This window comes from Epinephelus lanceolatus, chromosome 2, assembly GCF_041903045.1.
Source record: "Epinephelus lanceolatus isolate andai-2023 chromosome 2, ASM4190304v1, whole genome shotgun sequence".
Classification (NCBI taxonomy): Eukaryota; Metazoa; Chordata; class Actinopteri; order Perciformes; family Serranidae; genus Epinephelus; species Epinephelus lanceolatus.
The window spans coordinates 28,479,914-28,498,507 of NC_135735.1; the positions used below are offsets into that span (position 1 = coordinate 28,479,914).

Sequence of the window (18,594 nt, forward strand, 5' to 3'; positions counted from 1 at the left end):
TGTAACACTTTGTGAAAAAGAGAATTACCAACTGCTTCTCACTTAATCTATTGTCTCCTAACAGATGTCCTGTTTGAGTCATACATTGTTCACCAGTGCTGTGTGGAGATAATGTTATCTACTTAACCACTCATGAGAGGATCCCAAAGTTTCTCATCAGACAGACATTTTCTGTGGCATGTTTAAAGTGTGTAGTTTATTTTAAAAAACAAAAACAAACTTGCTTTAAAATAAAACTATAGGCTTTTTGTTTGTCCCTGGAAGTCATCAGACATTCACTGTCCCCCCATCTCTCTCTGTCACCACCACCAACTGAAACATATGACACCATGTCAGCCTCACAAAGGCTAATGACAGTAAGTGCCTGAATCAGTGAGGCTGATGCAGAAACCAGGCTTCATGCAAATTCTGGCACCGGTTCCAGAGTGATGTTGCACACGAGGGCAGCGTGACCTTCCTGTCACCCATTTGGGGCAACTTTTACGCCCCGAAAAAAACTATCGGAGTCATGATTTCACCAAATCGCCCCTTCAAACCGGAGGAGAAGAAGCTCACGCAGACCTGTTTACACGGCTCGATAAAAATAAATTGGTGTCTCATCTTATGTGCCTGCGAAAACAGTCACAGTGCAGTATAAAGGCTGTGATGACAAAATATCTTTTGGCATGTATGCGCACCTTCACAACCATCACTCCGTCTGTAGCTATTCACCATGCCCGTCCGCTCCGCTCCGCGCTGCTGTCACTTTACCACGACTTTCAACTCGGCGACAGACTGAGGAGTTCAGCTCGTAAATGACATCTTATCTATTTACAACAGCCGCCAAGAATTATGGCAAAGTATATCAGAAGCGACACAAAGTCCGAGCATAAATTAAGCAACCTTGTGTTCGCAAAGCTTGAGAAGGGTTAGTTTCGCCTGTTAAAGGGCTTAGTACACCGCTTTTTACATACGCGACGCCCTCCCCTTTACTTCCTAATTCCATTATTCGTCAATATTACAGAGCATTTTCCAGGGACATGGCTTTATCTTACCTCGTAAAGGTCTCCTGAAGCCATTCTGGGGTGCGGACTCCGGCGGCGCGGCGGTCTTGCCTGCCTTGTTGGCTTTTTTTGGACCCTACTCTCTCGGTGTTTCGGCGAAAGCCCCGATAGACGGGAATTAGCGAGCAGCCGTGTTATTCTGAGCAATCCGCAGTAGCAGATCAGCAGACAGTGTCAATCGAGCCCGGCGCTGTGCGATGGATCGCTCCACACTTAAAACAAACAACCATCGGGGCGGTGCTGTTTACCCAGACCCAAGTGGAGGACTGGAAATTAGTCCCCAGCTAAGAATGCGCAGCCCTGATGGTCTGCACGCGCCCTGCTCCTCGGAGATCTGTTGCAATCCAACTACTCAACGGGAGATGATATGCTAGATGTCTTGTGTTCAGAGACACCGGCTGAGACACTTCCCTCTCTGTGACCCTGCTCTACCTGTCCACCTTCATTTAGACTCATTAGGAAACATCCAGAACAAATTCACTGGAACTATTTATAATGAGTGATGACTTAGTGGAGGCTGCTTAAGTGTGCTTATTGATGTTCATGCGTGTTACCTTTCATTGACCTGTGCCACCACACAACTGCTATCATTTGGACAATATTTCTACACACATGATTAAAATGTAGGCTTATTATCATTAACATAAACAATGTGCTGGAATGCAGAAATATACAATAAAAAAAAAAAAATATATATATATATATCTTTTTCCATTTTACAATCACCCTGTTGCAACTAATAAAATGACCAGATCCAACAAGGACACAACTGGGCTGCTCATCAGCATGGGCAGACTGTGAAACTTTGGGCCCCTGGGCACAGATATGCAAAGGACCCCAACACCTCTCCTATATATGGAGCAATACACAGACTTTGTCGAGTTTTTGCGACTCTTTGAAGTCATTATGCATCTTTTTATGGTTTGTGTCTGTGGGTATTTTGGTCACTCTTAAAAACAATTTACTTCAACTTAAAGAAACTAAGGTAACAATTTGCGTGCATCTTTTTAAGTAGTTCCAACTATGGCATTATTGAGTCAATCCAATAAGTCTTTTATAATCTGACAAAATCAATTCATTTAGCACAACCATTATGATTTGCTTTGACCTTGAAAAACTTAATTAAGTTGAACCAACTTAATATTTATCCAAACGATGTGGTGATGTTTTGTGGTCAAAGTATTTTTTAGATTTTCTAACTTTCTAACTCTAACTTTCTAACTTCTAATTTTAATTCCATCCAACTCAAAAATGTAAAAGTTGTTTTTGACCAAGTTCTTGAAATAATAAACCAAATAAAATGACCTGATCCAACAAGGTCACAGTTGGGCTGCTCATCAACATGGGCGCATTGTGAAACCTTGAGCCCCCAGGCACAGATATGCAAAGGACCCCACCACCTCTCCTACAGAGAAGCAATACATGCTCTTTGTAGTCATTATGCATCTTTTTGTGGTTTTGTGTCTGCTAACAGTATTTTGTGCACTCTAGAAAACAAACTACTTGTACAACTTACAGAAATTAAGGTGACAATTTGCGTGCATCTTTTTAAGTTGTTCCAGCTGTGGCGCTATTGAGTCAATCCCATGAGTCTTTTGTTTGACAAATTCAATTAATTTAGCACAACCACCATGATTTGCTTTGACCTTGAAAAACTTAATTAAGTTGAACCAACTTATTTATTCAAATTCCATCCAACTCAAAAATGTCTTGATATTGACCAACTCCTTAAAATAATAGAACATCAACATCATTTTTTATGCCAAGAAACTTATTTCGTGTCTTTTTTGTCATTTTGCATGTCCTTGTGTTTTTGTGTGTGCGTGTGTTTATAGTTGTTTGGGACTCTTTGTGGTAATTTTGTGTGTTTTTTTGGTTATTATATATAGATACCTTATAACTATTGAATGTTAAAACACAACAAAATTTGGTTGTCATCAATCCACTCAATGTACAACAAGGGGAGACATTACAAAAAAGTTATATATACATTATATATAGGTCTGCATTTGTATATTATATGTCACTTTTTAGTCACTTTTTGTCTCCTTTGAGGTACATCTGTGTCTTTATGGAGTCTTTGTGTCTCTTTGAGGTACATCTGTGTCTTTCTTGGTCCTTTTGTGTCACCTTGTAGTCATTGTTTTGTCACCTTGTGGTTGTTTTGGGTCTCTTTGTGGTCATTTTGAGTCTCCTCCTGGCTGGTATAAGGTTTAATTTGACATTTGACATTTTGCAAATAAAGGCCAGAGGCCCCCCTGACACTTTGGGCTCCTGGGCCTGGCCCTTTCAATGATCCATCCGTGCTCATCATCACAACATTATCAGTGTTGCAGTCCACAGCTTTAAGGTAGGCTTTATGGTGAAGATTCATGTGTTAAAACACCACGTCAATTAGCATGTCATTATGAATTATTGATTATTTGTGACTGTGAAATGATGTGTGTCAAACTGAAATGTTGAGAAGTTCAGCATCAGTGAAGGTTAAGTACAGACTGATACTCAATGTAAATATAGTCTACTAATAATCATTATGAGCTGATTTATATCTCATTCATTGTAGGCCTATTTCACTCTCATCCTATCTAGAATGTTCAGAGAAACACACAAGATCAACGGCTGTGTGGAAAGCCAACAATTATATTGATTTTTCATTAATTTTCTTTCTGTCATTCAGTTATTCCTTTTAAATTTTAAAAGCTGACCACACATGCCTCTGCACACATGATCAAAATCAACAAACAGTGAAGTATTCTGGTGTTCAACTCTGTGTCGCATATCTATATGAAAACAAATTTGGGGAAAGGAGCTAAATGCAGATATTATGTGCAACTGTTCTCCAAGCCACACTAGATTTAGAGCATTACTGTTCCTGTGAGTGTGCTCCAATGTAAAAATATCTCACCGTGCTGCTTAAATAGGAAGACATATCATCATTGATAAAACAAATACCGAAGAAAACAAGCACATCATTTCTGCTGAAAACGCTGAACGGGCCCCGTTGATATCACAGCAGAGGTGTAAACTGGCACCTTTATTTTGCCTTTCATTTAATATTAATGTGAATTGTGCTTGGTAGGAAGAGAGATACTGCACAGAATGACTTTTAGCATAATAACAGAGGTCAGGTTTTATTTTCAGGAAGTTCAAGGGCATTTCATGGGTCTAAACGAGTTGCTGGAGTTGTTGAACCTGAAGATATGCTTTAGAATATATTAACTTCACCAACAGGAATGGAGCAGTTTTGTCTGTGATGCTGGAAATAACTGCTTCCTTTCCATGAATATCATGATGGAGCTTGCAAATTATTTTTTATGATTTACTGATATTCCATCATATCATGGAGTATATGAACATTGTTTAGTTTAGTTTAGTTTAAGCAGGGTGTCTACAGGTATCAGACACTTAAATTTAATGCTTTCAAGACTCTTAACCAAATTTATGAGTGATTTTTGGACAGATCATCTTTTTATTATTCAAGCGTTGCAGGTCAGTATAAAGGTAAGTAAATGTAGTCCTGTGCAGAGGTAGATGTTATGTAGGAATAGTAATTAGAGTCAGTTAGGTCAATCTATACTGCTCAAAAACATTAAGGGAACACTTAATTGTTACAGTGTAACACCAAGTCAGTTAAACTTCAGGGATATTAATCTGTCCGTTTAGGAAGCACAAGTGATTATAAATCAGTTTCACCTGCTTTGGTGCAAATGAAAGTGACAACAGGTGCATTGGAGAGGCAAAAGCAAGACAACCCCCAAAAGGGAATGGTTTTACATGTGGTGGCCACAGACAGTTGCTCTCTCCTTATCCTTCCTCACTGATTCTTCTCTAGTTTTGTGTTCTCCTAGTGTCCTTGTCACTACTGGTAGTATGAGGCAGTACCTGCAGCCCAATCGGGTTGCACAGGTAGTCCAGCTCCTCCAGAGTGGCACATCCATACGTGCAGTCGCAAGAAGGTTTGCTGTGTCTCCCAGCACAGTCTCAACAGCATGAGGGAGATACCAGGAGACACAAGGAGAGCTGGACAGGGCTGTAGAAGGGCATCAACCCAGCAGCAGGACCAATATCTGCTCCTTTGTGATAGCAGGAACAGGAGGAGCACTGTCAGGACCCTACAAAATGACCTCCAGCAGGCTACTGGTGTGCATGTTTCTGACCAAACTGTCAGAAACAGACTCCATGAGGGTGGCGTGAGGGCCTGACAGCCTCTAGTCGATGATTTTAGTTTCCATTGAACACTGTTAAGTCATTTTGTTCTCAACAAATTATACAGTGTGCATCAGTAAAGATTTCCAAGGTAAATAATTCGTGATGTGTGATTTAAGTTTTCCCTTAATTGTTTTGAGCAGTACATTTAGCCAACAGGTAAGTGCAAGTATAAAGTAAGAAGACTATGTTTGACAAAAAGAAAGATGGATGAATTATTATAGGACCAATAAGATCATCAGTGATTGGACTTACTCAAGATTCACTTGAGGTCACTGAAGCAAAGAGAGCAAGGACCAAACAAAAAATGGTTCTGTATTCTAGGACCATCCATTGCACTGTGTTTTTAACAGACTCAGATGCTCAGTTCAATCAGGAGAGACAGAAAAATGAAATAAAGATAATATTTAATACAGAATATGAGTGTACAGATTAACTGATGATTTGTGCTAATTAAGATTTAGCAGAAGTCTGGCACCAGAGGGAGATAGATCCCTCCATGGAGTCCAGACACTGGTGGTGGTGGTGGCTGATGACTCTGAGGCTGATGGCTGCTGAGGCATATGAGGCTGATGAGTCCGTAAAGACTTGGTGGTGATGGGGAGGTGGAGGGCGCTGATGGTAGCAAGAAAGAACTACGGCAGAGAAAGAACCATATTTAAACTGAGGAGCAGTAAGATGATAGGCTGACAGAGAAGGTGTGTTGCTGTGCCATTGGCTGCTTGTGAATCAGCTGATGACTCAATTGACAGACCCAGACAATGACACCTAGAGACAGTGAGTGAGCATATGTGCAAGGAGTGAATGGCAGGGTGAAGAAGAAACTTACAGCCTGAGCATGAAAAGTGTTGTCCTTCAGACTGAACTTTGCTAAAGCTTCATTTAGTGAACAACTCAGGATGCCTCTGTGTTCTTCTCAACAACTCAGGATGCCTCTGTGTTCTTCTCAACAACTCAGGAGGCCTCTGTTCCAGCATTTTTAAAGAACACTTTTGGATGTGGTGTTTAAATGCAGCACCTCTCAGCTGTTGATTATGTTTCCAATGGCTTCTTATGGTGTGATTTATTCACTGTATTGTACATTTGTATTTGTAAGCCTTTCTTAGGACCTGCAGACACCCTGTAAAGGTTAGAGCAGGGTTAGGTTCAGTTTAGGGAAGATGTTGGAGGTTAGACACATAGTTGAAATGGTTAACATTAGGGAATGCATAATGTCACTTGAGGTCCTAACAAGTAGCCCACACAAGGTCAAAGGTATGTGTGTCTTTGTGTGACAACGTAAAAAGGTTTCCTGGGATCCTGTGACACCATGTATTGTGGCGAGTGAGGTATCTGTTATAGTGCACTCCATGTGACACTCTCCATATGATTTTTTTTCTTTGTAAGCTATTGTAGACTTTCCCTTGTGTTCTGCTAAGCTGAGGAGGGAAATGTACTTGAATAGGAGGAAAAAGAAACATAGCACTTTCCTTACAGGAGTCACAATGATGGGGGAAAAACTGTTGCAGAAGGCAAGATTGTGCCATTTCAGGGCATTTTAAACCATGCTGTTGTGTTTCACACATCTTTGATAAATGAAAAGCAGTTTAAATTGTAGGTACAGACGGGCCAAGGAAATGGCAAAACAGGAAGTGTTGTCTGGATAGACTTCTATTAGCTGTGTATCAGGAGACAGCTATAGACTTTCTGCATTTGGAAAAAATATGCTGTGTATCATAAAAGAAGACAATGGATTTAAGATTTCCTGAACATATTTCACAGTGTTGCATCTTATCACACGTTACAAGTCAACACTTATATCTGCTCGTGGCAGCACTGCACTATATTTGAATAAATCATGCAGGTACGGTACATCTGTGAGAAAAGGGGAAATGAACACTTTCTTTTCCTATGTTCACAGATATGTTATTTCCTCTGTCATTAGCGTTGAGTCAGTTGCTATTTTCTGTCATGTAAGGTGTAATTGTAATTGTCTGTCATTCTTAATAATAAATAATTCTATTCCCAGCTGACCTCTTCAGTGATGGTACGGTGTTAAAGGGAAATTAAGAATTAAGCTTATAAAATCAGTAGAATATCCTAGTTATCACAACAGTATAACAAGTACTTAAACTTTGAATATTTACCTCGCAATGAATGACACATCTGTTACAAACTGAGGCATATTTGTTGTTTTTGGCTTTTGCTTTTACTTTTAAATTTTTAGTATTCATTAATAAATGTGCTAAATGTTTATAGCCGTTGTGTAATGCCCATTCATGCTAATGTTACAACCCAGTGCTCAGATGTTGTGTTTAGTGCATTAAAGAAGCTGTGTGTCCTCTGTGTGTACTCTGATGCAAACTGAAAATCTTCATGAATAAGTGATGACATGAAATGCAATTCATTATTTACATTATGTTTATATTTTATTGTTTGTAGAGTTCCCTGGAGATTCTTACAAATCAAATGATACTTCATGATAAACAAACAAGAGAACACTTGTTTGATAATCATAATTTTTAAATGAGCTAAACTTGCAACCATTTAGCCATGGTCATATTAAAGGTACCCTGTAAAGTGTTTGACCACTAATACAACTACAGAGCAATGCTTTTATTAGCAGGTTCCCCTGTTGTGTTTTTATCTTGCAGACAAGTAATAAAACACTTGGTTAAGCTCAGGGAGAAATCATAGTCATCGTTAAAAAAAACTGTCGTTGACTGTTATACATTCACTCATTTATATGTCTAAATTTGCAAACTGGCAAATGTGGCAAATAGTAAGCTTAGTTTATATATCCAACAGAACTTTCAAAATTTTGGACCAATTATGGACCAAGAAGACATGAAAAAAAAAAAAAAATCCTTTCACAACAGCATGATGGCTGGTCATCATTACTGTTAAATGGCGCCTGGCAGCATCAGGGGGAAACACGGTAGGACAGTAATGAAAGTTAAGATGGTGGAAGTCCAAGTAGGACAGGCGAGCAGGAGGGGTGGTGGATGGGTCAAACAACCACGGACTTTAACTCAGGAGGCCGGTGTTTGCCTCCCATTAGATTGTAAAGTCAAAGTCGCTGATGTAGTGTGTTTAATTTGAAAGTGACTGTATGCAAACTGTACATTTCCTGTGAAAACGAAAGTGTATTTTGAAAACAGACAGTGCATGTGACGGGCTGAATTTGACATGGTGTCCCAGAACGTCAACAACCAACGCACCAGGATACCATGCATGTAAAATCTCGACTTGGAAACTCCATGACCAAACGTCTACATATGACAAGGTCAGAGTGAGAATGTGTTGACCAAATAACCTCGTGGTTAAGAAGTTCGTACTCAGCCACACAACACTATCGTGCTCGTGCACAGAACAGGGGAAAAGCCATGGATGTATAACGAAATAAGAAAAGTAAATCCAGCACATGACTGGAGTGTTGTATAGGTTTGGGTGTTGTTCAGTTATCAACAATCCTTCTCTAGAATCACTGACTGCACCTCAAAGTCAACAAGGTTTCAATTGCATACCTCATTTCTTCATAACTATGTGTTGAGAGAGAAACATCACTAGTGCATATAAGAGCTAATATTGCTGTCCTGACACCCTCCCTCTAAACAACTCCCACAAGTCTGACAACCACCACTGGCCTCATACAGTCCTTATACACTTGTGCTTTACACTGCTGCAGCTGCTTGTCTCTCACATGTTCTCTTTTTCAGTTTTTCTTGCTAGTTGGCATTAAGGACATCTGGACTCCTGTGGTTTACCTCCCATGTTGCCAACCATTCTCTACAGGTGGTGTAAGAAATACTCTGCGTTTTCTGTGCACACTGTCAACGTACCTAAAACTCATTATTGGGCGTGTCTGCTCAGCTGTTTGCATGTAGTGTTGATTTAATCATCGGCAGCCTACAATCATGTAAGGCCAATCACAGTGAGAATGTTATACTGCACATTTCTACTCAGAAACATAACTGAACCAGCTCCTTCACATGTATATCAACTACCCAGCAGTGGAAGCTTAAACATACCTCAGTCCCCATGAACTACTACTGTATACTGGTGTTTAAGCCTACACCTTTTACAAAGACTGGCCATGTAGCATGAGCTAATGCAGTGGAATTAGTATAATGACCTTTACTGTGGTTTAAACAAGGTTCATCCTCTAGAGTTATAGCCTGTAGGACAGAAGATATCTTGCAGTGTTGCATAGCTTTCATACTGCTGTCAGTTAAAACCATATTGGAAGTTCATCCTATCAATCATCCTGACAAACTCCAGTCCGGCCATAAGCAAGACAAGTTGACAGAAGCTGACTAATGCTGCATTTATGAGAATCACTGATCAACAGCCAATTAAACTCCCCTTTTCTTTCAGCATGACAACTCTGTCAATTTGCATTTGAATTTGAATTCCACTCAGTTGTCCAGCCACTGTCTATCTGCACTTACTAATAACCGTTAGTCCGTACATTTTAGTCCTGTGTTGTCTGATCAATGAAAACAAAAATACATATCTCTTATAGATTTTCTAATCAATTATCTATTTTAGTTCGTCATTGTCCTCTCCTTATCATGGAAAAAATGTTGTTGACGAACATCTTGTCAATGAAAACAAACAAAAAGAAAACATTCATTTATGCCATGTCATAGTTTTTATTATCAATGATCTTTTTTTAGCTCATCAAAGTCTCATTGATGTCATAGAAGAAAGGTTGCTGACAAACATTTTTGTCATAGTTTTAGTGAACGAAATTAACTTAGCATGTCTGATAGCCCACCGCTAACATTTTAGTCCTGTCTCATCTTGTCAACAAAAACAAAGCATCAATTCAATCAAAGAGTTTATTATCAATTATCTATTTTTAGCTTGTCAACATCATGCCTTTGTCATGGAAATAAAGGTAATTGATAAATGTTTTTTTTGTTGTAGTTTTTGCTAACGAAATTGCCACTGTATGTCTGATAGCCCACCACTAACATCTTAGTCCTGTCTCATCTCGTCAACAAAAACAAACCATACATTTCATGTGTTTATTTTCAATGGTCTATTTTTAGCTCGTCAACATCTCATCTTCATTATGGAATGAAAGGTTGTTAAAGAACATTTTTCGTCGTAGTGTCATTAGCCAAATATTAGCCACACCTTCGGTATGAGGTCAATGAATTATACCCCTTGACCTTTCATCCAAAAAAAGGAACATGGTTTCAGTGTGAAGTGTGTGAGTGTAAGAATGCAGGTAAGTCAGAGAAATCAGGTGGACACCCTCCACCCTCCCTTTTGTCTACAACATCACTAGCTACCATCCTCAGCTAACAGCATGCTAGCTAACAACAACAACAACCAGCTAGCACAATGTCATTATCACAGATGCATAACAATAACTGGACGCCAAGATGGTGCATATTTAGGCCAGTGGAATTGCTTGCCTGGCACATACACCAAAAAAAATTTCTAGCTTCCGGATTGACTTTTGTGGTATGCAGGCCACTGAGCATGAGTGGTAGTGTTTCTCCTGCTGGCTCCACTTACAAGTTTCCTTGTCTCGTAGACTTGACATTGTGATGCCAGATTTTAAAATTGGTTTTCTCAGCTCAAGGAAAGGTTTACAAATGTAAATCCTCCATGGATCAAAAATACATAATAGGAACAAGTCGTACTTGACCTTGTCTGCAGTTCGAGGTGTCCTGTCAACAGCTTTACAGATGCAACTTTTACAAAAGTGGCTTACAGAGAAAATGCCTGATGGGCTGCAAGTGGCCACTGGGAAAAATTTGAAGCAAGACTGAGCAATGCTTCTGGGGATCTGGTCGATATACAGTAACCAGCTACTCAACCTAACAAGCACCAACCAGTGATCCTGAGCTACCATGCTATGCTTACTAGAATGCTAACAGCATGCTAAGCTGCTAAACCCACTCTTGAGCCACCTCATCCTGGCAAGCAGCACACCATAAAGTGTACTAAATTTATCAAGAGTCTAGATTTCTTACATGTACAATACAGACAAGAGGAAAAAGCTGGTCAGCTGCTGGCAAGTGAATGCAACCTTTTACTCTGTTCACTGCCTTTACAGTTCTATTAATTATTTATTGGTTAACTCTACCATGAGCAAGGTCTTGAAAGAGACAGACCTGCAATTTAAAGCACACACATACACACACACTTTTTACCCCTTTAAGTAAATATAACTATGAATTTCGAGTTGTTGTGGCATTGCTTACTGTGACAAGGGAGTCCAAGGACAACAATAACTGCTGATGACAATAAAGCTTTTCAGTGTAAAACCTGTGGAATGCTGTTGTAAGCCCACTTGGTAAGGTCGCTCCCACAGTTTATGCTTACAGCTTAACCGTGATCATATCTTACCTCAGTGCACATGTAAGAGACCTTGAGAGTGCAGCACCCATGTACCCCCCTGCAGAAAACATGTTCCTGCAGCCATGGACTTTGAAGCCAATTTTCATAGTGACCAAACAGTTGTGCTGCAATTTATGGGGTCCGTCACATGTTGCCCTGTGGCGTTAAAAGACTTTATCCCATTGACAAGCAACGTCTGTAAATGAGTGGATATACCTCAAAACCTCATAGACCCCCATGACTCATTTCACCATCATTCAGTCCGATAACATTTGACAGTCTAGAAGAGCCACAAGATTAAATCACTTGCTAAAGTGCTAAATCGGAAGTTAGCTGTGTGGCTGACCGAAGTAGGATGCTCGCCCACACTCGGTCATGTTCCGTAGCCATAAGTCTCGAGTGCACCTGCTCTATGGAAGGATCCCTGGATCATCCGGGTAATTTTATACATGGCAGTTAAACCATTTTGGCTTCATGCGCCACTGAGCAATTCTCACAGGAATGAATGGGGTCCCTCAATCAAGGCAGTATCCAGGTCTCTTACGATATCCATGACTTGAAAACACTAAATCTTAGGCTCAGTGTGGGGGATTATATATTAAATGTTAACTGTTTTAGAAATCACTATATGGTTTTAAGATATGTAACACTTCAACATGCTACAAAAATAGCAAAGTCTATATATGCTACTGGATCTTCATCTAGTCAGGCTGATCATATGGAGCCACAGCAGGAGCAGCCTGGACTCAGGCCAAAGTCAGAGTCAGTGCAACTGCATCAGCAACACTCAGACCTAACAGAAGCTGCAGCCATCTACCTTGGATGACGGCAACAACAAAGCCATCTCCCTCAGACAAATCCCCTCCATCATTCGCCACCAACTCTACCCTGGCGAGCTGTGTCCGTGTTACTACAAATTACACAATGACATCTCACTTGCTGCTGTGGAGCTAATAAAGGGCAGCTGAGGAGGATGGACTGGAGTCTGATGCAGGAAAGAAAAACAGACCTGGAGGGGGATTTTATGAAATTCACCAAATCAGAATTACTTGTAGTGAACAAGGACAGATCAACAATTATAAAAATAATATAACCTAGATAAAATAATAAATAACTGTTTACATAAATAATTTCATATTTTGTAGTTATTATAATTAAGAGTAGCCTATACTCCAAGCCACCAAAAAACTACACTTAATGATCTCCATTCATCCTAATGTATAAGGTGCTTATTGGAACATGAATGCAAAAGGTTTGTATGGTAATTTCTAATGTACAGATAACACAAAAGTGGCAGATAAAACAAGGCCCAAACAGTGTGATTTCGATGTCTTATATACAGCATTTTTAATAGTGGTTGGGGAAAATTGGATACATAACATATCCTGATATTTTGTGTGGCAGTATTGTATCGATTTTGGATGCTAAGTATTGATTTTTCCATATATAAATAATTAATATTGCAAACTTTTGGTAGCCTGCAAGAATAATAAAATCTGTTGTCTTGTCTCAGTCCACTTGATACATTTTGCTGCAATGAATATGACTGAAGTGAGATGAACAGACTGAGAACTTTATCTTATTACGTAAAACAGATGTTGACAAAGTTTTCCTTCAGGGATGCAATTTGCAGTTAAAAAAAGCTGTTATAAACTGCAATATATGGCAACATATGTTACTGCAGAACTGCAGTATGGAATCAGTACATGTAGAGTTGTCTCTCTGTTCAGCTTAAAGCTAAACTGGCTAGACTGCTTTGTATGTGCTCAAAGACTGTGGGTCAAGTACTTGAGTCAATATTTCAAACTGCGTACACTATAAGAAAATTGTCTCTGGCTGGTAATTTTTGTCCGACCCCTCTCAAACTTTATTTGAAAAATATAAGCTTTTGCCATCACACAGAAGATTTACAGTCCCACAGGCTCAACTGAACAAGTTGAGGAACTCATTTTTTTCTCAGTCTGTCGAAGTATTAGATCAGAGTAAGGCTTCTAAGTAGCCTGGGTCAAACACTGAATCTAATATGTTGCACTATTCACTTTTCTCAATGTCTGTTGTGATTTCTTTGTCGTATGATTTCCTTGTTTGGTTAAATGTTGTTTTGTATTTTTGTATTTATGTGTAGGGTAAGATGGGAGAAGATGTCCCCCTTGGGAACAGAGTCAATTTACTGTAAAATTAAAAATGAAGTTAGAATTAAATTAAATTTGGATATGACTTTAGTATATGCAAGATGATAATGATGAGTAAACCAACACACTGCTGGGAGAGATAAATTGGTAGAATAGCAAGTTTTGTTGTAATAACATAAAAATGAAAATCCTTTAAAGAGATCTAGCCCCCTGCTTGGATCAAGAACCTCCCCCAGGCTCAAAACAAGCTATCTAACTAAATAAAACAAACTAAAATCCCAATCCTGACCAATTATTCGATTATCTGGAAGCCTTGTAGTCTTTCCTTCAGGCTAATTGTTTTTATTTTAGGATGTCTTCCCCCAGCAAGCTTGATAAAAACGCTGACTAATTTTAGATAGCTGGCAATGAAAATAGCTGCTGGCCAGCCAGCCAATACCACTAGCAAGTTGTTGAAACTACAATACTATACTAACACAATATGTAGATATGAACTATATTAAGTCACATATGACTATATACTAGATAATCTACGTTAATAATATTTTGATGCAGGATGCCCCTAAGGTGTCTGCCCTCTTTCTGTGGGGGCCTCTTGCCTCAAAAGGTCTAACGTTACATTTTGCTCTAAAACAGGGGTTCCCAAATGGTCCAGCCACAGAGCCCAGATCTCTCCCTAGTCTTTTGTTCAAGGTCCACACAATTAGATACATTCAGCATTGTACTTGTGTTCGGCCATGTTTTCGAGCTGGTTTGCTGTCTCTGTCAAGTAGCTGTTCCTGTCTACAGCAGGAAACAGCACCTCAAAATAAAAGCTCTGCTAGAAATTCACTGTACTTAACAAAAAGTGTGTTTTTCTTACAAACCTGACACATGTGCGAGTCACTTTTCCATTCAGAATGGACCTGCGACCCACTTTTGGACCATGACCCACTGACTGGGAACCACTATTCTAATGGACAACCATCTTTTTTTTCTTTCAAAATGAATTGAATGACTCTCCCCACAAATCCCCCATCATCACATATATACATTAAAGCTTTTTATGTACAACCTTATATTAAATATATAGATCACTGTTTTCCAGTGACAAAAGATTTGACCTGTTTACCCTAAAACAGTTCTGGTGGAGTAAATCTCAAGAATGCAGCAGTTCAGATGAAATGTCACAATTCACTGTAGCATAACCATTCAGTACATGTGTTGAGAGAAGACTAAGTGCCATATATTGGTTAGGAGAGGAATTAAGGGAGTGGGGGCATCTTCCACCATCTTCCTCTATTCATGTTAAACAGTTAACGTCCTGGGACGCAAGACAAATTACAGAATTATTTTCAGACAATAAAGTGAAATCAAAACAAATCATGTTTAAAATTGCAATACATTGTGGGGCCTCAGAGATACCCAGCCCTGAGCGTGCATTCTGAATCTTAGTAGGTATTGCAGCTGCCCTATTGCATGTAGTATGCACACAATCAGTACATACTACTTTCTCACAACATTGCGCCCTGAACTTTGACCCTCTTGCTTTTATATCCGTTGCCTTGGTGATAAAACAAATGCCACTTACCGAGCTTGCCAGAGACAGAGATCAACCCGAGAGCTCTGCAGTTGTTACTTTGCAATGATGAAGTTAAACTATAACTGCATAGCATGTAGAGTCTAACATATATGCGACAGTGAAATTACATCTGCAGTTCTCTGTCACTGTTATTTTTATAGTTATGTCCTATAGTAATACTTATGAATATTTTGTTTACTTAATTAATATTCCCAATATTACATGTGTTTGCAGCTCAGATGATGAGATGTACAGAGGATTGTGGGTCAGAATAGCCTGAAGAGCATGCTGGCTTACATACTAAAAGATCATAACAGATGTAGTAGAACAACATACTAGAACTGGTATTTTTGGCATACTGCATTTGACATACTATATACTGGGACATACTAAATCTTGTTCTGGCATACTATATAGCATGGTAGTATGGGTATTGGAACGCACAGTAATTTTTAATAGAACTTGGGCTGGTTTGAGATAAGCCAGGACTGCGCAGATTCGATCACTGGCGATCACTGCATAATGCATGCCAGTTAGATTTGTGTCCGACTTCATCCCAACTTGCTCTGATGTCATGCAAAAGTGGACAACAATATTCTCGAGGTAACTGCAGATTTTAGAGCCATGAGCTGCAGTTGCTCTCCACAGACTGCAAGACCCAGGGCATGATGGGAAATGCCTGGCTTTCACCTGATCTAACAGCTGATTGGTTTAGATGTTGACTCAACAATATGATGTTTTAGATAAACTTTTCATTTTTTATTTATTTATTTATTTTTTTACTTTCAGAGATTTATTTGTTATTTGTCTGATTTGGTGGTTTATTCTGTTAACATAATATATGCTGTGTTAGTGATGGGGATGTTTTGTAGTCAGACATGCATCATAAAATGTACAAAGTCTACTGTGTATTAATATTGGACTGTTTTCTGAGGTTAACATCACAGAGACTTGTGGAAAGTGGGATGCTATGATTCTTAAAATAACATCTGTACAGATGTGAAACCCTGACTATGTCTGACTGATCTTTGATGATAGCTGTTGTTTTGTATTTTATTTTGTATTTCTCCTCTGAAAACATTAACCCTAATAGTCAAACACGATTTATTTAGCCTGTGTAGATGCTGTTTTACATGATGTAAAATGGGCGTTAAACTTTGAACATAAATTACAGATAGCCTCTAAATCATTTTAATAGGTTAATCATCATAATTAAAACAATTGAAGACTGCAAACACACTGATATATGCGTCTGATAACATTTAAATTAACCAGAATCATATCTGACAGGATGTGAGTGTTTCCGTGACTTCCTGTACAAACTGCTGGAAACTGTCAGGTAACTATTCGACTTCATCTCGCCTTTTGACACCGCCCCCTGCTCTTGTTCACTTTCCAAGTGAAGCGCAGCTCATCTCCAACGAACCTCTGTTTTCACGGCAGCCATTTTGACTTGCTCCTCTTGAAAAAAGCACAGGTGTGAGTTAATTAATTAGGGCCCCACCCTTTTCAAGAGTCCGTTAGCCATGCAAGTGATAAGACACGCCGACCACTGAAAATCAAAGACTAGTTATTATTAATGTTACTACCACATCTTGCCCTACCGTGATGGGCTACGACTAAATGCTGCATAAACGCAGAATTCAAACAGTTTCAGTTGGAAACAAGCTTCACTGGATGCAACACCTGTCAATCAACCTGACCTGTTGATGGACACCAGCTACATTTTTTTCGTCCAAAATCAAAAGAAGAATCAGATAATTGCAGCAATTACTCTGAAGAGGACGGTAAAACCACATATTTTGAGGACAACCCGGAGGATAAAAACTGTGAGGCCGTGAGTAACGTTAGCTTGCTAAAGCTAAAGTTGATGCTAGCTAACGTTAGCCTTGCTCGTGACAGCGGGCCAACAGAAACGTCTCTGAGTTAACTAGCATTAGCAACCAGCTGCTAACCAACAAGTTCACCCATGGCAGCGACCTTCTCAAGTTTGGATACATGGTTTGAAGACTGTTTTGGAGTATCTCATGGCGGTGAAAACATCTGCGTGGAGGAGAAGGTGCAAAGAACAGCAAACACCTGGTGTAAGGTAGGACTGCTGGTTTTGATAATGTTTATTGCTGGTTCAATGCGCAGTGGACACTAAGGTTTGCGCTCAATGCTCTGTAAACAGAAGCTATGTGTTGGTTCAGTGTGAGTTTGGAGGTGTCAGTTGTTGTAATTCAGGTTTGATAAATGTGACTGAGACACATTTTTCTTTTTCTCCAGCAGTCTTTTTTTGTGAGTGACTGGTGTGCATAGAGTTGGCAAATTAGTGTCTCCCCATCTATGTTCACCTGCAGCTGATTGAGTTTTATACATGAAGCATTGGCACATGACCTCCGGATGTTTGGATGATGGTTGTCTAGATGCAGTGCAGTCATGTAATATTGCCACATTTAGGATGTCTGATATCACAGGTTTGGGAGTTTGTGTGTTGGTCCACAGGCCTCCATGTTCTTCATTTGTTGAAGTGGACATTAGAGGAGCTGGAGTGTGTGTCTCACGTGTGTGCATGTTGTTCACTAATCTGTAGTTGTGTTTGTGAAAGAAGAATTTTAACACATTTTCATTGCTGCAAAATTTAATGATGCCGATTTCTTTCTGCTGTGTATGTGGTTAAGCTCTACAGTTTAATGTTTTGAAATCTGCTGTGTCATTGGTGTGCTTTTTTGAAAGAGTATGAGCTACTTTATCATTTTAATAACCTTGATGATGTTGTGAGTGCTAAAAAAAAGTCCAGTAGTGGCTTTTGAGTGTCATTTTCTGAATTATGGCTGTTTATTTTCTCAGATCTTCAAATGACTGAATCAGTGCAGCTGCAGCAGTACATCTTCGCATTTCTAAATTTTCTCTGCTCCTTGTTTTGCTGGACACTTTATTAATGCTGAAACCACATTTGTTGTTTTCTGACTTTATGTGAATGTATATACACATATAATAGAATCAGAATCAGAACTAAATGGAAAAAAAGAGCTTTAAATCGCTGTCTGAGACCTTAATTGCCCCTAAAACCAGGGTAAGGGCCGTATTTTGTATATGCATACGTCTGGCAAAGCTGCAGGTCAGCAAAAACTAAGTGTAATTATCCTAACTCAAAGGAGATGCTGGTATTAATAATATACTATGTTATAGCCTGTTTTCCTTCTTGCAAGACCCAATCTCACTCACTTCTGTCGCTGATGCAGCAAAAATAGCCTTCATCAACAAACACATCCCAACAGACTACACAAACATCCTCTCCAGACAGAGATAGCACCCTTTTACCCATCAC

General features: G+C 39.3%; 1 protein-coding gene across 2 annotated transcripts in view; it reads right to left on the bottom strand.

Moving 5' to 3' along the window:
- The window catches only part of LOC117251872 (chromodomain Y-like protein 2), a 51,641-nt gene extending 50,265 nt beyond the window's left edge, over nucleotides 1-1,376 (bottom strand). The window contains exon 1 of one of the 2 annotated variants that reach the window (XM_033618455.2): nucleotides 1,035-1,376. In XM_033618455.2, coding sequence (XP_033474346.2) covers nucleotides 1,035-1,058 — 24 coding nt within the window. In that variant the 5' untranslated portion in view covers nucleotides 1,059-1,376. Of the gene's footprint in view, nucleotides 1-677; nucleotides 762-1,034 lie in introns of those variants that run through there. The other variant, XM_078176147.1, reaches the window with a different exon arrangement.
- Nucleotides 1,377-18,594: the final 17,218 nt, after the last annotated feature.